This window comes from Clavelina lepadiformis, chromosome 2, assembly GCF_947623445.1.
Source record: "Clavelina lepadiformis chromosome 2, kaClaLepa1.1, whole genome shotgun sequence".
Classification (NCBI taxonomy): Eukaryota; Metazoa; Chordata; class Ascidiacea; order Aplousobranchia; family Clavelinidae; genus Clavelina; species Clavelina lepadiformis.
Window position 1 is genome coordinate 2,482,583 of NC_135241.1, and position 22,671 is coordinate 2,505,253.

Consider the following 22,671-nt stretch of genomic DNA (forward strand, 5'->3'; position numbering starts at 1 on the left):
CGTAAGCGTTTGTTAAACCCGTTTTATGTAGGCTACATGTTGACGTGTTATGCAAAGGGCTGATTGGAAGCTTGGGCTTCGTCAGAAAGTATAAAAGCATTGATTTCATACAGTAGGCCTACGTTGCAAATGAGTTGCTATAGTAATCATGACTACAATATATAGACCTGTTTTACATGTTGACCATTTTCCCATGCAAGAAGTAGTTTGACCCATACAGCAATAACATCTTCAAATTACAACCATTCAAATTACATTGTTGCCGTATTATGCACGTACTTTCACGGATCTGTTTTTTCATCTTGCTAAGCTAGTGTTGTGACAGCGTCAGGTCATACGATGTTGCCAGCATGAAAACAAGCGGCACTATACTGTAAACATACAAACTTGTTTTGTGCGGTTAAGTGAGTGTTGATTATAATCGTTTAAAGATTAGCGTATTTAGAAAACAGCAAAAAACACAACGCCTTTGCAATCTTGCAAGCATTTCCGTAAATGTTAGGTTTATGTTAATCCTTGCTTGTTTACTGCCGAGCCCACGTGACATGATCATCATCACATCATGACACTTGGGGGTGCACACCGCACATAACATTTCCTGACGTCATACAGAGCGATCTGTGATCACCGGTTTGAAAATGATTCTTGCTGAAATGGTACACTTTTTTTCGCCCCAAAAAGTGGTGGCAACTGACAATGGATTTGTCTGCTTCCTCATCAAATAACAAAAATCGGTTGAGGCAATCAAAAGATATTCACAAATGTTTCACACATTTTGCTAGGTATAATCTGCAGGTCAATTTGTGCAAGGTAGGCCTATAGTCTACTTAAATTTTAATGTTGCGGAACTTGTCCTTTACATCTTCCAACAGTGTAGTTGTTTCGATGCTTGTGTTATTTTGCTTTTAGATTCGTTACAATTAACAAATATTTAGTGGGTTTGGTGGCCTTGCCATCCTACCATCTTATAGCACAATTACATTATTGTCATCTTGCATGTTTTAAGCTCTTGGTCTTTGCCACTTTATCCTGCTCGTAAATTGTTTATGAGCATGTCTTTCAATGTGCTATAACTACAACGGTTAACATTCTAACTTTCACTCCGCACAGTTAATGGTGAAAAATAAACAATACAACACAATTCTTTTTGATTAAAATAGAATCTGTCAGGTTCTGAATGGAAAATATGACAGTTTTTGACGAGAAATTGTGCGTGCAAGCATGCAAATTTTTGTGTAATGGCGTACATTGAAGCCTCAAATATTTGTTTCTTTATTATAAATTGACATTCAAACAACTAATTTTTCTTGTTTAATATAAATTGGTTAATCAGAAAAAATTCAGCGTACTTGTTGATGAATCTCATACATGCAGGTTCCACACTTACCACTATGAGATATTAACCTACTGTGCGTTAAATATATTGGCAACCTAATATTTGATTCGCCATGGAAGATGTCATGACAGTAAGAAAGCTTTGTATTCACTTGTGAAATATTTTTATAATTTGATTTCTAAAACTCAAACAATTTAAGAAAAAATTGATGTGTTGATATGAATTCTTTTAATGTTAAATTTAGGCTGAGCGATTGAAAAAGTTTGCTTTTCCAGACCAGACTGTAGAGTTAGGCAGTTATGATTGAGATTTTGGGAGTGCAGAAGCAAAAGTCTGGTGTGCACGTGTGCAAGGAAGTGGCTGGTTTTCCCTGTTACTTGTGTCCCGAGCACGTCTGGCGTTTGTGCTAGGCAAGGTGCGGCCTTATATAATAGAAAACAGAGAAAAAACGTAGTGTCTCTTTTTGTACATAGGTTGCTCTTTTCCCTGTGTGCAATATCGTTTCGACCAAAAATTTTGATGTAATCCTATCATACTCTACAGTTTTGCTCCCTAACACCAGACAAGATGGGTTGTTAATCAAAAGGGGTCTGTTTATTTAACACCCCGCGCTGTTTCATGCAGTATTTTTGTCCTTGCTTCATAGCTTTATTTTCTATCATCCATCTAACTCCCAAACAGCTTATACTTTGACTCGGTATTTGGACTGAATGCTAACTCAAATTTATCGTATGAATTAATGCAACATTCTGAAGTTTGTTTGCCTGCATAGGTACATGTTTGTGTGATGATTAAAAACTACAGAATGGCAGAAATCTTGTTAAAGACCCCCATTGGGGTAGTAAAAATATTTCATACTGAAAAAGGAATAAAAAAAATAAATCTGGATCAAAATTTTAATGATAATCCCAACATTCTCTCGAAGACTTTCTCGAACAACAAAGTTGAAATCCTAGAACACAATGTTCCCATAACTTTGGAAGCTGAAAATTTTATTGCATGGATTCGAAACTTTTTTGATCCAAGCATGTCAATCAATCACGAACCAATCATAGACAGTGATATAGTCGAAAAAGACAACTTCACTGGCCTGGTTCTACGTACACTGAAGAATCAAACTAAACCTGGAACCACGGTCTCATATGCTGGACTGGCTGAGTTGTGTGGTAGCCCAAAAGCATGCCGGGCAGTGGGTCAAGCCATGCGAGCCAATCCTCTTCCACTTTTAGTCCCTTGCCACAGGGTTATAGCAAGTAATGGTAGTCTGGGTAATTACATGTCAGGCAAGGGGAACAACATAAAAGCTTGGTTGTTAGAACATGAGAAGCTGCTCTCAAATGCTTAGCAAAGTTTTACTTACAAGAATGATTCTGTGGTGGTATTTTGTGTCAGGTTTGTGTTGTGTTAACCATGATGGTGTGCAAATGTGAAATGTTCTTCTCTTTGCTCATTTGAAATGTTTTGCGTTTTATTTTTTTGTGTAAATTTTTGTATCTGTTGTTTTCTAGCATCTGTTTTTATCATGATACAGTGCCAATAACTACGTGCAACTAAATGTATTTGTTATGTCAGTTGAAGTGTTTATTCGCATATTGAACAGAAGACATCAGTTTCTGTTATTTTTATGCGCTAGTTCTTTGAACCCCTTTTATGGTGCTTAAATGTCATTGCCATTCTTTGCAGAACTGTCTGTTTTGTTTAATTTTAAACCAAAAATAGATGTGAGTAGAAATGGCTGATCCAAAGTATGCAAATCTGCCTGGGATCGACACAGAGAGCAAAGATGTTTATGAAAGTGGTGACTTACCTGAGGAAGACCAGCATGCTGCTGTGGAGGAATTGAACAGCACTAGTGTTGAACTTGTCAGCTCTGAAGGAGCATTTGAGAAATTTAGTGGAAAGTATGTATCTGGATTTGGAAAGGATTTTTCTGGAAGAATTCAAAGTTCAAAAGTAACAGGCTACGATGCAAACCAAGGTGGTTTAGCAGCTCTTGGGGAAAAAGAAACAGTTTTACAAAAGTTTAATCGGCTCAAAATTGAAGTTGCTGACCTGGTACAAGAGGTAAAAGGAATAAGTGATTCTACAAAAACTGGTAATTCTCCGGCTGATTTAGTCAATCAAATAGAATCTTTGCAAATGCAATTAGCCGATAGCAGTATTGCGAATCTGAATAAGGAGCCAGTTGAAGCCACTGCCAATGTGGAAAAGCTGATGGCTCAACTTAAATTGCCGTCTGAGAAAACAGCAAAAATCACTGGTGGTCAAAAAAGTGATGGTACGGGCACTTATCAGCTTTATCTGAAACCAGATCAGGCTCAGCAAAAAAAGTTGCAGGTTGCAGAACTTGAACAACGGCTTGCCAGACTTGAAAAGGTGTTAGGCTCTGGAACGGACAAGTTAAATATATTGGTGTCACATTCAAAGGATAAAACTCTCAAAGAAGCTGTGCGGGAGATTGAAACGAAACTGTCTCTCTTTGATTCAGAACAACTGCCACAGGTTGACAGCCGACTTCAAGCGATCTTGAATAAAGTCAACGAAATAAACAAGGCTCACAAAGGCAGTGGTGATCAGGCCAGCGAAGTTAACCAAAAAATCTCGGAGTTATATGATCTCTCTAGGCAGTGGGAAGGAGTAAGAGCTGCACTACCGCAACTGATCGAACGTTTGCGAGCACTGGATACGTTGCACGCAAAAGCTAGTGATTTCTCATCTACCCTGACACATTTGGAGAACATGCAAACCCAGATAACATCACGCCTTCACACTTCAAACTCCACTCAAAAAGACTTGGAAGAAATGTTCAGTAATAACATTGCGACCATTGAAGCAAATATCACACAGCTCAACAAACGAATGGCAGATTTAAAGAAATAACTGGTTTTCAAGGCAATGTTGAATAAGTCTGAAATACTGCATGCATAGTGTTAGGTTTTAGCTTTAATTTTCTATAGATGTTAACTTGGCATTGTTATTACCCTACTTTGAAACTCATGAGACTTCACTGTATCAACCAATGCTTCTTGATAATTTGGTGCTCATAAAAGCTGCCGCGGTTCAGTTTGGCTATCGGTAATGACTACTACAGTTCAATCTCTTTGAATTTTTCTTATGTTTTTGACACTGATGTGTTTCTGCGGAAACCTTTGCATGCATTGAAGTATTTTGCATTATCTACAGATATGTGTATTGATAGAAGTTGTTGAGTGAATAATCGAGACAAGAAATTATCTTTTATATATTTGCTGCTTTTTTGCAGTAATGTTTTTTGGTCTCCAATGCATGTTCTGTTAATACTTACTTGCTAGGTACCATGCAAATAATGTTGTACTTTATGTTTAGATTTAACAAATGGAATCATTTGAGAAGTATAAAACAATTAATCACCCGTTGGTTAACCCATTTTCGGAGATTATTGGAAATGACCAATATGTTATATTTGACGTTCGAATCTCACCGCACAGCGTAGTGTCAAAAGTGATCGGATATGCCATGAAGAAGCTTCGGGATCCAGGAAATGACATCGCCGTGTTAATCGGACCGGATAAAGCCTCGGAAAAAACTAAAAAATGCGCAGAAATTTTACAAAATAAATTCAGAGGTCTGCACCAGTGCAATGCAACCGGGTATAAAATTCACGAAGATATTTGGGTGCCCTGGGATCTCAACACCAACTTGGATACACTGAGCGTCCGGAGGCATGTTCCTGTTTTATTTATTCTTCTTGCGAAAAATGAACTTCCCCAGAAATTGCGCTCTCATCCGCAGAGAATGCAAGTGAAGCCGGGGAAACCCCTTGCAAGCTCATTTAGTAATAAGAAGAAAGGACGAACTTGATGATGAACTGTAGATGTTTTCTTAATTTTTTATTTATAGTTTAGATTGTTTCAGGTATAGAATAATCATTTTAAAAAATATAATCAGTTTCACATTTCTAGAATTGTGGAAGATTAGGTGTATGTTGTCAATAGGGGTGTTTACGTGCCGATAGAATTATAAATTTTTATTTTTTAAAGGCGATTTTAAAGAAGATTGTGCTTGTAGTGTTATGCAATTATTAGGTTGACTTTCAAAAGCTACTTTTGATGCTCTTAAGTGCAATCCAGTATTTTATCTGTTGCTGACATCAGCATGAAAATACATAGCTACAGCCGACGTTTTCCATTGGAACGGTGACGATGAAGAAACAGTGTTAGTTGATATAATAGTATGAGTTTATGCACTTTAAAAAGTGATAGAGCGTGTAAGGCTTAAAATTTTCCTGAAAATGATGATGATATTAACTTGCTGGTGATAACAACTGGCACGATCACAAGACTAGAAGCAACAGAGTGACGTCACAATGCTAAACCATTTATGACGTCATCAAAACTCCAAGAATCGCTTCAACTCATTTCAATGATAAGGTTGAAGAGATGCATACGTCATGAAACAAGAACTCAAAAATACAGTCGAAGCTATCAGAATTAATGATTACTTTACCAATCGATTTTGATCTTTCGGCCTTGTGACTATTTTGTACGTGGAATGCAACTGAACTTTTATTGGCTGCGGGGTTTGATTTAAAACAATACAGAACAGTAAATACTGTAGGCTAGGAAAAATATATGTTCAGAAATGTATTATATATTCAAAAACCTATGCTATAAAAACCGAATGTTGATGTTAGTAGAATATTGCTTACAACTCGAATTGACCGAACAGAGATACACCTTGGACGACTGCGTAAACTTCTGTTAAACATTACTGAGTGAGTTTCAAATTTTTGGGACTTGTGCACAACTTAAGTGCAAAGTCAGCATTCGTATTTTAAAAGTTACTTCTTTGAATCAAGCGCGTTAAAACCTGAGTGAACGAGCAGAATCTGAATTTTGTTAGGATTGTCCACGGTCTCCACTTCGGAAAACCGGACATAATAAAGCTCTGTGTCAAAGAATTAAGACGAATGAAGCACGTTAGAACTCCCTTACTATGTGGTTATCGCATAAACTCAAAACGCAATATATGCCAGGTTTTTTTTTACCGACGAAATGATTACTCTGTTGTAAAAATAACGACCTATAACAACAAACTGCGCAGCTGCGCTACAGGATTATTGCATTTTTATGCGTTTTGCAATTGCTATAATTAAAATGTGTTTTGTCAGGCCCTAAAACGGAAATGTTGAGGACGAGACGTCAGTTTTTTGCAAACTCTGTACTGATTAGGAAGGGTCGATGTCGTTGTGATACGATTAACGAAGTAAAGCTTTGCAAAAACCAAAATTTTGAGTAAATTTAACCTTTAAATGCCACTAAAGAAACGCTAAGTTTTATAGGGCAAGGTGAAGTATACTTGCAACGAGAATATAATAATATACTTGGTAGAGTTTATCATTACGGAAAATTTTACAAAGCTCTTCCACTGTCTGAGTTTCCACCTGGTACCAAAGTTGATCAGCCCTTCAGTGCTAATCTACCAGGGGAATGCCCGAAGAGTTACATCTATACAAGATCTTGCAGACGATTCCATATCTTCGTTGTTAAAAAGAACAGTTTTCAAATTGATAACTATTTCTTTATCATTAACTTACTTGGATAGCGTGGCTATTGTGATACGATTAGAGCAAAACGGCAGAACGGTAGCGGCATCAAACAGCAAAAGGAACATTGATTTGGACTCTTCTACCTTTGGCTGTTCAAAGTTCGTCGACGCACTCCAGCCCAGGTAGCACTGCACTACAAAGGTCTTGGATTCCGTACAAACTAGATTTGGAAGGTTATGCCCACTACATCGGGGTCACCAGCATGACTTAATCGATAAAATCGTTTAAAGTTAACCGTCCTTAAAACGGTTAACTTTACTTCCGTCTTTTTCCATGTCTGTCAACTGCGCGTGGAAGATATCAAGATATGACACGATTCGATAGGTAGTGGATTTGCGCTTCCTACCGGTTGGTGAACTAGACAATTATTCCGGTGTTATGTGACAACCACAACTTGCTAGAAATCGTTTCCTAAGGCTTTATGTAGGTACGTCACCACGTCCCAAGAGCATTTTCAGAAACCGACATGATGATATGAAACCATGATCTTACGACATACGTATTGCGTAAATTACGTTCCGCCTATTTTTTACCAAAGCACTTGCTGAAGAGTTCCTGTTTGAAAAATTCCATTTTGGTATCTTCCAATGTACAAAAATAGATTTAAAAAGTTTCTCTGGCGTAATAGCAACTGTTCGCTGCATCTACAACGAAACTACTACTGATCCAGTATTTGGTTAAGAAACACACAACACTTGGCACATTGTCATACTTTAACAAATGTTCTTGCAATCCAAGTCACAAAACAATTTGTCATTGACATTTGCATCAAAATAAACAAGCATATGACAAGCGTCAAATAAAAATTATATATATATAAACAGTAAAACAATATTTATAAACAACTGATACTCAAAATAGAGTAGTTAAAAGTAAGTTGGCAAAGAACTGCACACAGGCAGTAGCTGAGTAGCAGGAAAGAAAAGTGTCAATGAATGATCGAGTAAACTTTTGCTAAGTATGTTGAGATGTATTCGTTTTCTTCGTCCAAAGTTATATCGAGGTAATTTCCCTCATTCTTAACAACGTCAGCCAATCGATTCATTGCGGTTTTATCTTCAGTTGTGAGTTTGGTTGCTGCACTTCCACGGCTTGTTGATGGTTTTTCACTGACCTGGGTTGAACTAGATTGAACCGCCTGTAACCACTCTTGTGGGACCAATCCACCATTGGAAGCTAGATAAGCAATAGATTGGTCACAAATACCATTGAAATGGGTCAAAGCTGCTTCAGCTGATAATTCATCAAACCCAATGGCTGCAACCTAAATATTTAAAAGCAGATCCGATTTTAACAACAACAATGAGAAACTAGGCTAGGTAGGGCATAACCCTGTAGTATATATTATATATGTATATTGCATACATTCATTAATTACTCAAGATTAAGTATTTATGAAGTGGGAATATATATAATACCCGAATATAATCCAGCATATATTGACCACTGGCATTTACCTGTTGTATCAACTTTCTGGTAACTTTTTTGTGATCAGCAACTACAGCAAGTAACTTGGGATTCTTTTGAATGTACTCAATGGCTTCATTTAGACTGTTGTTGCTTTGCTTCAGTGCCTCTAAAGCTTGGCGTTTGGTAAATCCAAGAACATTTATCATTTGTTCATAAAGATCAACATTGACATCATCACCATTTGCACAAACGCCTAAGGAATGTGCCAGTTTACGTTTCCTTGATTTTTCCTTCTCATCTTTTCTGATTCGTTCTTTTTCGTCTCTCTTCTGAAAAGCTTGACTGCTCGCAGCTGTAATGTCACCGTGACAGGCACGAAGAGCAAGTCTGGATTCCGATGCGGAGAATCCAAGTTTAATCATTTCCGTGACTTTATCTTCATCTACTTGGATGGAATCAGCAAAACTTTTCGCCTTTGCGAATAGATCTCTGGATACACTGAAGTTTCCTTCATGGTATGCAACTACACCCTGGAGCAAATACAACCTGACAAAGAGGGCTACTTCATGGCCTGATGAGCCTTTAATGGCTAATAATCTTTGAAGGGATTTTCCGTAACTCCTCATAAATGATTCTTCACAGACCGTCAGTCTTTCAGCAGCACTCGGTAAAGCATCAACATTTTGCAAACACATATAACACCAACATATATCAAGGCACAGAACTGCAAAGTTATCAACCATATTCAGTATTTCGGATTGGCAGTGACGAAACTGTTTGTCAGCTTCCAAGAGAAACAAAAGAGCGAATTGATATTTCTTCTCTTTCATCACAGCTCTTCCCTTTTCATGCAGGGCGAGTGCAACCATCAGGGACGATCGTTCAGCTTTTGGTAAGTCAATCGATTTTCCATCTTGATCAGTGATGTGCATGTCATAATTGTGAGCGTGGGTATGACTAGAAGATGCAAGTAGTTCAGCGCCATGTTTTGCATTTTGCACCTCCTTTATCTGGCTTTCCATTTCTTTTGTTTTTTCATGATTGTCAGCAGAAAAAACCATGCACATTACAGTTTTGTTGTGTGTAATTCCTTGTGACGCCAGGCTTGAATCGCAGTCTAGAATTTTCCCATTGTAAATCACTTTCAACAAGTTCTGCAGTGTATTTAATTTCTGGGCTAAACGTTCAAGAAATTGTCTACCAGAAATTGTTAAATCAACTTCAATGGTTTTAAACTTCAATTCAGTTGGCATATTCGGTGGGAATTTAATTTTCAGAGTTGCTATCTTTTCAGTTTTAAACCTTTCATTTTCTCTCAAACGCTCAAGGGCAAAAATTCGCAAATGCTGTAGCCCTAAGAGAACTTGCTCCAGCGGTAGTTTAAACTTCTCTGAATATTGAATTGCAAGAAACTGAACTGTATCTGATTCGGTTCCATCAGGTTTCGTGTAAGGTTCTTTCCAGAGTTTTACGTCGTTCTGACGAAGTTCGACACGAAGTTTTGCTACCACTGCTTCGTTAAAATTTTCAACCATTATTGTTACTTGGCTAGACCTAATCTTCTGTCACGCACTAAACAAAAACTATAAATGCATCAGAATAACATTCCTGCATTCCAAAGCCACGCAGCGCCACAAGCACAGCAGCTACTCCTACCTATCCTGGATAAGCTTTGACGGCCACAGATATTTTGACAAAGGAGTGTAACTTTGTAAACAACATGACTGGTATTTCCCGACTTCTCATGTTGATTTCACTTCCTGGTTTATGTATTTTGTGTTTCGGTATTGATCGATGAAATAAAAAAACGACAACTTTAAATAATACAACGTTTTATATCAATAAATTTTTTGGAATAGGTTTGATGTATCTCGCCAAGTTGACAATCTGCGCAAAATTTAAGTTTGATCATCGTTTGCTTTTGTAGTTTGCATTAATTCGTATTGTTTACATATTTTTATTTAGACATTCGTATCTTATTTTCCTTAAATATTTCCCCAATAATGTATAATTTTCTGTCATCTTTACATATCTAAATTTTTGTTTACTACCTGGCATGACCGCAGTTCTGTTTAAGCTAACGTAATTTAGCGCCGTTAGTGTTAGGCTTATCGTTTCGTTTGTTGCTATGGCGATGGGCAGTTTGTTCCCAAGCAAGGAAATTGTTTAGTCACATTTGGCAAATCTCTGTGATTTGTGTGCTATAGTCAAAGTTGTTATTTCTGCGCTGTTAATGAGACTTAGAAAACCTGAAGAAATTTTGGTACTAGTCTAGGTTTTACGCTCAGCTTATACGCTTTTAAAGCGATCTATAGTTGTGAATTATATCCCAGAAAAGAAACTTTAAAGACTAAGAGTGAGAAACAGAAGTTCACTTCCGTCTCAATGATAGATGACACCATACTGTCATATTAGTTTTCTTTTGTAAAGTCTTTTAACATTTTTATGCTTAACGTTGACGAGGAGGATATAACTGTTTATATTTTATTAGATCTAGTCTTTAAAATGGCTGCAGAAACTGCAACTGGAACTCCTGATATTCCGAATAACCAGAAGGAATTGGAGATACAAAATTCCAAGGCTTACATGCTACAAACTAGCACAAAGTCCAACACAAACTTGTAAGATATCTTACATTAGTTTTTGTTTTTGATATGGTTCTAGTAGCGTATTTTTTAAGCTGACAGTTGATTGTGATGTTAAGAGGTTTCTTAATTAAGATAATTATTTGACACAAGTTATTTGACTCCATTCCACTTTTACTATCATCTATTTACAAGCCAACCTTAGAACCTATTTATTATACAGAAGATTTTTTTTTGTAACCAAATGCACAGTATTAATTCAAGTCAAAAAAGTACACTACCGGTATTAGAGAGTTATAGTTGCACAGAAAAATCTTAGTTGGCAATCAGCACTTAACTGACTATGAGAACTGCCCTCACTTGCAGGTTTATTTGCTTTAGCCTGATTACCAACCATATCACTGGAAAGAGTTCAATCACATGTAAGTGAGATAAAGAGACTATAGATAAGTTACAGGGACTATAAGCTGGGCCAAAATAGCAGTTCAGCATTTGAAAATTACACCACAAGCATGTCACTAATAACAATAGTTATGATAATGATTAATCTGCACAAGTATATGCAGATTATTTATCATATTTTATTAAAAATTTGTGCTAGTTTATGAAAATTACACATACTTTCTACTAAAACATTTTAGTTGAAACAGAATGGTTTTATTGTACGTATTCGTCAGAAATTTATTTTTAACTATACTGTAATACTGATAGTGAGAGAAAGTTGATAAAAGCCCTAAGATGATTTTATCGATGCATATTTTCTTAACTTTTCAAATGAATTCAGTTAATTAAAACTAAGATTGCAATTGCTAACGTTAAGGTTGCAATGTGTGATAGATTCTGTTCAACTTTAGATAAGGTGCAAATGTTATTGTCAGACATTTTTAGCATTGCTAATATTTTATAGGTATGACCATCTCTCTCGTGTTCTGACAAAAGTCTTGGATGAGCGGCCCGAAAATGTTGTTGATGTATTTGAAGATATAAGCAAAACTGTTAAACGCGAAAAGTTTGTTTCGAATGTTGATACCATTCGAGATGAATTCGAGCCCAGCACTGAGTTTGAGCTCGCCATGGTGCAGAAGCAACTTTTTGAAAGCACTGGTGACAATGATATAGAAATTGTAAGAGAAATATTTCATAAGTTTAGGAAATAAGTTGTATACAGTATTACACATTCTTCATAATCATTTCCTTTTCTATCCTACTCCTTGTTTAGGAGGCAGAAGAGGAAGTTGAGACTCCTCTCCCCAATGTGATGGATCTTTCATTTTATTTTGAACAAGCTGGTGTCGGACTTGGAAAGGAGGAGATGTACAGAATTTTCCTCGCTTTGAAACAACTCGTTGATACTTACCCCCTGCAGACCGTCCGATTCTGGGGTGAGCGGATAATCTATGTGTTAAATTTTTTGCTGTTTTTTTCCATGACTACTACAACATAATCGCTAACTGATATTCACTTCCATGGTTCAGGAAAAGTTCTCGGAACAGATGCCAACTATGTTGTCGCTGAAGTCCAATACAGGGAAGGAGAGGAAGAAGAAGAAGAGGAGGAGGAAGAAAAGGTGAAATACATTTTTGTTGTCACATCAGTGCAACACTAAACATAATATGATGTCACAGGAGGAAGAGAAAGAAGAAGAGAAGGAAGAGGATGAAGAAGGGGAGGGAGCAGAGGAGGATGACACACCCAAACCTGACTACAAACCACCTGTTGTCATCCCCAAGGAAGAAAACCGATCCGGATCGAATAAATTTGTCTATTTCGTTTGCAATGAACCAGGTTAGCCTTGTCTTGCTTCACTTTATCCTGCATATTTTCTTTGCTAACTGCAAATTATTCTGATAGTGGTCAAGTAAATCTGTAAACGTGAGTAACCACACACTGCAAACATTCACATATTTATTTCAAACATAAATGTTTGAAAATTTGATGCTTTTATTGAAATAACAAATCCGCAACTAAAGTTAAACTTTGTTTAAATTGCATTCTAAATTGTCAGAATTGCATGTAAACACTTTCAAGTAGTTCATACACGGTGGGCTGATTCAGTCATTTTCATGACCAGGTCGGCCATGGACTAAGCTACCTCAAGTCACACCAGCGCAGATCTCAATGAGTAGGAAAGTTAAGAAACTCTTCACTGGACAGCTCGAAGCACCTGTGGTTGCTTATCCACCATTCCCAGGAAATGAAGCCAATTATTTGAGAGCACAGATTGCCAGAATCAGTGCAGGATCACAAGTAATCGCTTGCGGGGAACATTAATTTATTTGTTTATACATAACCTCAGTTTATATTTTGCTTATTTTATCTACATATCAGTTTGTGCAGTATTTAATATTTTATTTGTAAAAAACTTCATGTTAAACTTAACCTTTTTTTAAAATGAAGTACATTATTTTGTTTCTCGAAAAACAATGTAAATTTGATAGAAAAATGTCTGAACTGGTCCATTTCATCACATTTTTTCACCTCACTCCGTTAGATCAGTCCTCTCGGATACTACCAGTTCGATGAGGAGGAAGAAGAGCAAGAAGAGGAGGGTGACGGTCGCACCGACTTTGTTGAAAACCCAGATTTTGAGGGAGTTGCCCTGCGGGACTTGATTGACCCTTCCATGTCAAACTGGGTACATCATGTACAACACATTCTGCCCCAAGGCAGGTGTGCCTGGTTCAACCCAGTGCAGAAGAATGAGGTTGGTTGTAAATTTAAGCAATGAGGCACCCGCAGTTGATGTACAGTCTGTGGAAGTTTTCCCCATAATTTAGGTTTTGTATAAATCTTGGGCAGTTTTTGTACATGTACCTTTAACTAAAATTTAAGAAGCTAAAAACTCATCGTAAAAAATATCATAAAAATTTAACTGAAACAAGTGAAACTGTTAAACGTAAACTTAAACATTATTTGTGGCTATACTAGTAGTACTATACTTTCAAACTTTGTTAAACGGACCTTTTGTTAAAATTTTGGGATATTCCCAAGGTGCCAACACTATTGGATTTTGCAGTAGTGGTTACTCTTTCAGATCTAATATACATTTAAAAGGCACAAAATTAGCAATAGTTGTAAAAACTTGGCGAAGATTCCTCATCGTTTAAGCCCTGGTTATCGAGCTTGTTGTTGTACAAGTTCCATTTGACGCACATTGATACTGATTTCAATGTCATCCACTTCGCTTGCGTCATCATCTACATCATTTTGCTTAAACATTACAATCCACAATGTTGCTCATGATCTCAATGCTTTGCACTAATCTGAGATCACAGGCTTTTTGTGTGTTTGTTTTGGTCATGGAAATATCTTCCTAATCCCCAGGATGATTTCGAAGAAGAAGACGAAGAGGAAGAGAGAGAAGAACCCGATGAGCCAGAACCAGAAGTCGGTCCTCCACTTTTAACTCCACTCTCGGAAGATGCCGAGATTGATAATATGCCTCCGTGGAATGCTAGACTGACTTCCCACCTTGTTCCTCAATACGCAATTGCAGTTTTAAAGTCCAATTTATGGCCTGGAGCTGCTGCTTTCTCCAATGGGAAGTTAGTCTCTTGAACTTATTTTGTTAGTTGGTGCATGAGCTTTTAGAGTAGCATATGCGAGATAGGTACTAGAATGAGGAGGTCTAAATGTTGACTTAAAAACTAATATGGCTCTGGTTTTAACTACCAATGGACAAGAATCAAGTACACCTCAAGCAATATAAATGATTTTATGCAATCTGTATTGAATATTTATCTTCACGCTCAAGTGGACGTTGACTTAAATTTTACTTGAGCTGTTGTTCAGTATTTTCTATCAGCGTAAAATTTTTAACAAATTAAACCTTAGTTTGCTTGCTTACAGTAAAGTCATTTTGCTATAACTTCATTTGTTTAAAATCTTCACCATTTTCACAGGAAATTTGAGAACATTTACATCGGTTACGGGCACAAATACAACTCGCAGAACTATAGCCCTGTTCCTCCTCCTCCGATGCAGACTGAGTATCAGAGTGGAGCCGAGATCACGGAAGCGGAAGACCCGAGCGTTGAAGAGGAAGCGGCACTCAAGGCAGCTCAGGAGGAGGCGATGGCAGCAGCGGAAGAGATGGAGGAAATGGAAGATGAGGAGGAAGAGGATGATTAATTTTTTACTTCAATAAAAGTTGAACTTTTTTTATGATTCGTCTCAAAATCTTGTATTTGGGATTAAACAGGAATTGAATTTACTAAGCTGGTAAAGGGAACTTTCCCTATTTATGTAAATTATCTGTGCTGGCTTTTCATTTTCTCATTCTGCAAATATATTTAGTGTTGGTTTCTTGTACTGTGTGTGATAACATTGCTACTCGTTTTATTTTTGTAAAACAGATTCTTAATAAACTTGTCTCCATAAAATAATGTCTATTGATTTGGATAAGCTGCGTTGGGAAAATATTCATTGCAGGGCTTGGAAAATTTTGCCGACTAATAAATAGTTCTTGAGAATTAAAGATTTTGTCAGTAACCGAAAACGTACATTAAACGAAAAGAATTTGAAGCAAAATTTTTGAATAATCCATTGACTTGTGGAAATTTCCTGCTCTGTCAATCATTTTACTGTTTGAATGCTTTGTTTTTCTGATAAGCTTTGTGGTCTCGCATGAGATAAGTTCGTAATACAATGCAATCCTTTTCATCACATTTCTTAATAATAAATACCAGTTTTGCTTGCGCTTAACAACATGACAATTAGCAACTATGGCAGCTAACCAATGCCATCCAGCTAAGGGCTAAAAAAATTTCCCAGCCCTAGTTCATTGTTATCTGTAGCTTTTAAAACAAATAAACATCTTCATTCCAATTATGGTTATAAAATTTTTACACAGCAATTTAGAAATTGTCTGAAGATTACTGAACGTCTTCAGAACATTTACTTAAAATTAGGCTTATTTCTTGACAGTAACGCATTGCTTTCACTTAAAATTTCACTATTCTATGTTTTGCATGGTCGGTAATGTTCATAGTGGAATGTCATTTTCAGAGTTATTTGACTGGTTTTTTAGAGCGTGTTCGCAGAAAACCGTACAATCATAGACATTGGCTCAACTCACACACTGAGGTTGAGCGAGTTCATCCTTTTATTATACTGTAATTCGTGAATACTTTTGTTGAACAACAAAAATATAATCATAATTAAAAGTTAACCCTAGAGTAACATCATAGATCCAAATAATTGTCTGGCAACTAAATCAGATCTTTAAATGAGTCAACAACCAGATAAAATCGTCAGTTTATTAACTGGAGACAATGTACAAATACTTCAATGAACAAGAGTGCAACTAAATATAGTTGACATACTCTGGTGGAGAGCTAACACATACAAAGTCTAAAAATCAGCTACATCACTAACATGCAATCTTAACCCAGAAAGCGTTTATCCACAGTTTAGCAATGACAAACATGTAAAAACCAGGCTAAGTGAGCAATATTACATCATAGTTTATCATTACAAGCTGCATTGGGGCAGTTGGGGATTGTTAAAGGCTTCAAATCAACTCCGCAACTAAAAAGAATTGAAAACATTATTTGTTAGGAGGAACATTATATTTTTAGCTTGCACGCAGTTGGCGTTAACTAAAGTGTGAGTACGATTTAATCTCATTATAACGTTGTTTTTGATTATGGAAGTCAAGAATATTTCATACCGTTCATAGGCATTTCATCAATCTGTGTAGAGTAGTACTGTTCAATATCCCGCAAGATACGAATGTCATCATTCTTGACAAAATTTATCGCAACACCCTTGCGTCCGTAACGACCAGATCTAGAAAAAGAAGCAGAATTTCAAGTAACTTCATCAGCTTGCAATTTGAAGAGTATACAGTGTTTGCACGGAATTGCATAGATAACACAAAAAGTCAAATATTCATGTAACAGTTGCTGTAGAAGTTTGCAATCAAAAGTGACCTTCCAATCCTGTGAATGTACAATTCTCTGTTGTTCGGCAAATCGTAGTTAATAATGAGAGACACTTGCGGGACGTCAAGACCACGCGCCCAAACATCAGTCGAAATCAGCACGCGACTACCAAATTGAAAGAGTCAACCACGTCAATTTTCATCTCAAATAATATAAACGATAATTGTAAAACTGAGCAATATGAACTTATAGAATAAGTAAGAATTCAGGATACTACCTTGCGCCAGATCTAAATTCTTTCATAATCTCTGATCTTTCCTTCTGAGGCATATCACCATGCATGGACGATACAGTGAAGTTGGCTTCACGCATCTTCTCTGTAAGCCAGTCAACCTAAACAGAAGGTTTCCAATTGCAAGCAAACACAACACATATTGAGTGAAAACTACCTTTCGAAAGAAATCCTTACAATAAAAAATGAAGTATATACTAAAAATTGTTTTAAAGTTTTTAAATTAAAAATGACCTAACTGGAAATATTAAAGAAATCTAAGCAAAAAAATTTCAAAGTTGTCAAAATACTGCCACTTTCACCTTTCTTTTTGTGTTGCAAAAAATCACAGCCTGAGTGATTGTCAGAGTATCATAGAGATCACATAATGTGTCAAACTTCCACTCTTCCTTCTCAATGGCGACAAAAAATTGCTTAATTCCTTCCAGCGTCAACTCATCACTGTATAAGAAGACATTAACAAAAAAAATGATTTCGTGAAAGAACAAATTTTAGCTTATAAAACACTAGAGCATAAGACATACCGCTTTACGAGAATTCTGATTGGATCTGTCATGAACTTGTTGGTCATTTCCAAGATCTCATGAGGCAGGGTGGCACTAAGTAACACCACCTGAAAAAACAAAAACCAGAAATTTAAGAATAGTTCTTGGTAATAAAATGTTATCATATTTGTGCAATTCTTTTGACATACTTGAATGGCTGGTGGCAAGTATCTATAGACATCATATATCTGTTCCTTGAAGCCCTTGTTCAACATTTCATCAGATTCGTCAAGAATCAGCATCTTAATCGATCTTGTACGAAGACTGCGACGACGAATCATGTCTGTGTCGAACACATTGCAATGTTGTGGAATGAAAGCATAAAAACATATCAAACACAGTGCAGTGACGTACCAAACACACGCCCAGGTGTGCCAGAAACAATGTGCTGTCCGTAGTCAAGTTTTCTGATATCTTCACCAATGTTAGTACCACCGATGCAAGCGTGGCATTGGACTGACATGTAATCACCGAGAGCTAAAATAACCTGTAGAAAAGTGAAACCTGAGGTAAAACTGAACCAGAAAAGGTTGCATTAGTGAGCAGTTGATTTTATGCAGATTTTGATCGTCAATTGTAGACCTAGAGTACACATGTCTAATTCAGAAGTACAGATATCCTTCAAGTGATTTCCAAAATGAGCATGCTTGTGTTCAACTTTTGCAGACAAGATTAAAATCAACATTGCAAAGTTTCACGTGCATGATCAGAGATATATACACGGAAAATAACAAAGTATGTGAAGTTGGAAAAAACATAAAACTATGATAATAAAAAACAGACTTATTGGCATTTACCTTCTGAATTTGTTGAGCCAACTCACGTGTCGGGGAAAGAATAAGAGCTTGCGTGTCACGAAGTTGAGTGTCAATCATTTGCAGGGTTGAGATTGAGAATGTGGCAGTCTTACCGGTACCAGACTGGGCTCTGAAACGTTACTGCATTACTATATTTCTTATGTTTTTTACAAAAATTATTATACAATCATAATAAATTTTTATACGTACTGTGCAATTACATCTTTTCCTTTCATAATTTGCTTGATAGCTCTCTGCTGGATAGCAGAAGGCTTTTCGAAACCTGAAAATATGATGAATTTATGAGAAAAAAATAACAATTTTAAACTTTGTAGTCATAATAACAATCATGACTACAACAAGGATTATTTTAGAGATCACACACTTTAAGTTTATGTTTAGGTGACAAACATTTCAAGCTTGCAGTTTCCATGCTTTTCGCTATGGCTTATGAGTTATGACGCAAGCTATTCAAACGCACAATGCTCCATATTTAAGCAAACGTACGAAGTGATTACATCCAACCTGTATGTGATTGAGTTTGGGGGATGGTATAGTATAACAATCTTTATCCTCGGACTAAAGAAAGTCTTTGCACGACTTAAACCCGGTGATGATTCTTCATCGCTCGAGCTATCCATCGGTTACAAAGCTAGTCTTTGTGCAAATCCTGATTGTCACACATTTCTATTTATTTTATTTTGACTTTTTTATATTGTGTTGCCCGGATTTAGAACTGTCCACTAGGTCCACGAAGCAGAGGAAAGTTTCGTTATTGCCTTGCCAAAGGGCATTACAGTAATAGTGCCATTGGGTATCCAACACGGAACGTGAGCTGTATTATTGCAAGGCCAGTGTTTAAACCGAGCTACGACTATGCTACCGAGCCAAGAACATATTCTATGCTGAGAGCTGTTCAAGCCACATCGGCGCTGAAGCCTCAGCCGATGTTGACTATTGCGCAGCCAAAGTGAAAAGTGTGGCAACTGCAAGCTCAAGAGTCATCAACATTCACACTGATTTACATTAAATAAAGAAAAGCAGGTAGTTTGAATGCCAATTTATAATAAATAAACAAAAAATTGAGGTTCAGTGCATGCCATTAAGCTAAAATTTGAGTTTTTTGAACGCAAAAAGTATTGTATTTTTCTGGTGAAAAATTTCAAAAATTTTCATTTCATAGATCTTAATGTTTTTGGTGTAAATCTTCCTGTGCTTAATTGCAAGCTTTCTATATAGCCTAATAGGCAGTGGTGGGATTGAAATATTTTAACATCCGGTTATCTCACTAGCAGCATTCCATGTTCACCCGAGGCCAATATATATAGGCCAAAGATTGATCTTTGGGTTGCCACAAATGAGAGTCTAACAATTAAAATTATTCATCATAATTATTTTCTTAAGTTTAAGAACATGTCTAAAAATGGTTGATGCATCATTATATTGTTAACAGTGAGCAGTTGTACTACTGTGATTATGTTTAATGATCGTGCAACATGAAGATAATCTATTGCTATTCAGACAAAGAAAAATAATAACAAATACACTTTACCTAAAACTTTTACGAACATTCATGATCTTTCAATTTACAAATTTCCAGATAGATAATACAGTAGAACTCTCATATAACGGACAAGTAGGGACCAGTGATATTCATCCGTTATATACGAAATTTAAACTCGGCACACCGTGCAGGCTCGCTAGTGCATTGTTCGTACAGTACACGCATAACTTGTACGTCACAAGTGAAAGATAAAATTGAGTGTGAAGAATAACGCAGGCGTTCTTCTGTGACAATGACAATTGTACTGTCAACAATAGATTTCTTTACAATGAGGAATGGATCCATTTATATGAGGTTATATGCGAGTTCTACTGTATTGACATTTGACACTGCACAAAGCGTTGTAAACACGCGTGGGCATACAATGCTCGAAGTGAAGATTAGGCCTATACATACACTTGTTAACAACCGGTTGGCGGAGATCAGTAAAATCCCAAGAACCGACTTCATCCCACCACTGGTAATAGATATCGCAAGTAAACTATGTACCAGTCGTATCCGAGCTATTTTGTTCCAAAACCAATAAAAAAATTGGTCAATCATGTTTAACTAAAATTCTAGCTTTTTCTACGCCATGTAGTATGCAAAAAATGCAGTCTGGAACTCCATGGGCCAGTCTGCACAGTATGGCAGTTTTTCCCAAAATCTCGGCGAAATCTACGCAATTAATCAAAATTCCGCTATACAAGGAAGCGCCGCGAATTGTGGCCCAAATATGTCTCTCGTTTGTGGTAGGCAAGGTGTGGCCTTATGCAGTGTACGGAAAAGCATGCTATGATACAGATTCAAACCTTAATAAAAACAGGTTTTACTCAACATACAAGAACAAAATTTATATCATTACATGCAGAATTATATCCTGCATATAACAAGTATGGGTATGCACAGTAAGCACATGCAAGTTATCGAAAGTATCAGACAATTAATACAAACCATATGCATATATTCCTCTCAAAAGGTCCTCTCTTAAACCCATAGAATCAAATGTTGGAGTTACGTCCACTTCTTCGGAAGTTTCAAACTGAACTTTTGACAAGTCGTTCTCACCCATTGCATTTTTCCTAACGGTACCTCCAGAAGTTCTTACAGCCATGGCTATTTTTGTGCCGGAAACTAAAAAACTATTGAAAGCCTGAAACAGTTAATATCCCAATTTTAATTACGTCAGCAATTCATATTCATTAATAACGTGCACAATTTATTGTCAAACACATCACCAAAATACAAACAACTGACAAAAAGTCTTCCTTCTGTAATCTGAACGTTTATGCGTCGACACTCGACCGACGTGAATCTCATTCGATGAAGTTTTGCGCAAGGCTAAGGAAGAACGCCTGCGTTACAAAGTGAAATAAAAGTTCATGCACAGCTTACTGTTTATCAAGTCACGTATTCCATAAAGTATAGAGAACTTTAAGGTTATCTTAACTATTACAAAAATAAGGTGCTTTGTAAATTTTTTTAGTAAAGCTTTAACCTCATTTAACCTGGGTGCAAGGGTAACATAGAACTTTGGTTAAAATCGTATGTAACGTAGGTTGTCCATAGATTTCTGAGGTATTGTCTTTCGTCTCGTACCATGTAAGCTCTCTGATTCTCTTTTACATAGTCACCATCTAATATTGGTCGCACCAACAAACATCACTGAAGGAGGATACAACATGAGGAGTCATTGCTGAGTTTAAATCGTACAAAGTCTTTCCTCAATCCAACGATAAATCATATGATACCATGTTACATTCTCATCTCACCAAATTAGGCCATACAATCCGTTTCAAGCATGAGCAGGAAAGTTGGTAGAACGCATAACCAGAGTAAATTTGGCTCATAGGTTATGCAGGGAGTTGAATCGCAGTGGAAAACGGTTTAACTCTGGTTCAGGTTTCATAAAATTTTATTTAACCGGTTCGGTTTTGCATAAAGTGCACAAATTCTTTGGGCTCCGGGTTTAGGCTTAGCAAGCTTGCTAATGTAAAGTTCGCTCCGGATTCGAATGGCATTATCTAGTTAGCCTAATTACTTTTTTAAATTATTTTAAACTTTTTAACTAGGTTACTGACCAAGTAGCAATTTGCTAGCTTAAGGAGTTTCATCAAGAGTGGGTATTTCTTAGCTTAATTTGGTCTCCAACATTGTGAATAAAACATAGTATATAGGAAAGACGCTTTCCAATACTCTTGCATGAAGTTACTGGAATTTACTGAAAAAAGTGGTTACAATTGAAAAAGGTTCGACTCCGGTTCGAGTTTTTGTCTTAAATGGTTCAGATTCGGTTAGAGTTCGGACAAATTTAATATATTGGGTTCTGGTTTCGACTCGGTTTTCTAAAAGTATCCACTCAAATTAGTTAACCTCTTTCTCGAACAACTGTATCAGGACGACGCACCCTGATAAAATAGCGTTGATTTAAAAAGGTATTTCTTGATAAAAAAAAAGCTAACAGTTTATGACTTTTCTGAAATTTTACAGGTCACCCGACTTAGCAACTTTGAAAAATTTCGGTGTTGTATTTTGTGAGATATCAACATATTTATACCAAAATTCTGCTTACTACCTTCTGTGTTGACCTATAGTTTAAATTATTCGCTTATAAATTTTTGGGTTGGGGTGTCAAAACTTATAATTGACGAGAGCTTTCACGAGAGAAGAGGTGGAAGTTTTCTATTCATC

The 22,671-nt window shown here is 36.6% G+C and overlaps 6 protein-coding genes across 6 annotated transcripts; 4 read left to right on the forward strand and 2 right to left on the reverse strand.

Moving 5' to 3' along the window:
- Nucleotide 1: 1 nt before the first annotated feature.
- LOC143445394 (methylated-DNA--protein-cysteine methyltransferase-like) lies at nt 2–3,021 on the forward strand. The gene has a single exon (XM_076944470.1). It carries the CDS (start codon nt 2,124–2,126, stop codon nt 2,679–2,681), a length of 558 nt encoding a protein of 185 aa, XP_076800585.1. The 5' UTR covers nt 2–2,123; the 3' UTR covers nt 2,682–3,021.
- Nucleotides 3,022–3,065: 44 nt separating this feature from the next.
- On the forward strand, nt 3,066–4,682 carry LOC143445393 (dynactin subunit 2-like). The gene has a single exon (XM_076944469.1). The coding sequence runs from the start codon at nt 3,068–3,070 to the stop codon at nt 4,214–4,216; it is 1,149 nt and encodes a 382-aa protein (XP_076800584.1). The 5' UTR covers nt 3,066–3,067; the 3' UTR covers nt 4,217–4,682.
- Nucleotides 4,683–4,690: 8 nt separating this feature from the next.
- On the forward strand, nt 4,691–5,494 carry LOC143445395 (ribonuclease P protein subunit p25-like protein). The gene has a single exon (XM_076944471.1). It carries the CDS (start codon nt 4,691–4,693, stop codon nt 5,174–5,176), a length of 486 nt encoding a protein of 161 aa, XP_076800586.1. The 3' UTR covers nt 5,177–5,494.
- A 2,124-nt stretch (nt 5,495–7,618) lies between these two features.
- Nucleotides 7,619–10,038, reverse strand: LOC143446783 (NEDD8 ultimate buster 1-like). The gene is made up of 2 exons (XM_076946581.1): nt 8,381–10,038; nt 7,619–8,187 (listed from the first exon to the last, which is right to left on the reverse strand). Exons 1-2 carry the CDS (start codon nt 9,866–9,868, stop codon nt 7,852–7,854), a joined length of 1,824 nt encoding a protein of 607 aa, XP_076802696.1. The 5' UTR covers nt 9,869–10,038; the 3' UTR covers nt 7,619–7,851.
- A 539-nt stretch (nt 10,039–10,577) lies between these two features.
- Nucleotides 10,578–15,418, forward strand: LOC143447043 (radial spoke head protein 4 homolog A-like). Its single transcript, XM_076946964.1, has 10 exons — nt 10,578–10,596; nt 10,825–10,954; nt 11,826–12,042; nt 12,138–12,300; nt 12,394–12,485; nt 12,544–12,703; nt 12,990–13,165; nt 13,410–13,622; nt 14,243–14,463; nt 14,821–15,418. The coding sequence occupies exons 2-10, from the start codon at nt 10,839–10,841 to the stop codon at nt 15,047–15,049; spliced, it is 1,587 nt and encodes a 528-aa protein (XP_076803079.1). The 5' UTR covers nt 10,578–10,596; nt 10,825–10,838; the 3' UTR covers nt 15,050–15,418.
- A 740-nt stretch (nt 15,419–16,158) lies between these two features.
- LOC143446822 (eukaryotic initiation factor 4A-III) lies at nt 16,159–21,151 on the reverse strand. The gene is made up of 11 exons (XM_076946639.1): nt 20,935–21,151; nt 18,648–18,720; nt 18,438–18,567; nt 17,995–18,127; nt 17,790–17,923; nt 17,620–17,708; nt 17,398–17,536; nt 17,081–17,196; nt 16,852–16,968; nt 16,590–16,708; nt 16,159–16,447 (listed from the first exon to the last, which is right to left on the reverse strand). Exons 1-11 carry the CDS (start codon nt 21,092–21,094, stop codon nt 16,431–16,433), a joined length of 1,227 nt encoding a protein of 408 aa, XP_076802754.1. The 5' UTR covers nt 21,095–21,151; the 3' UTR covers nt 16,159–16,430.
- Between the last annotated feature and the right edge of the window lie 1,520 nt (nt 21,152–22,671).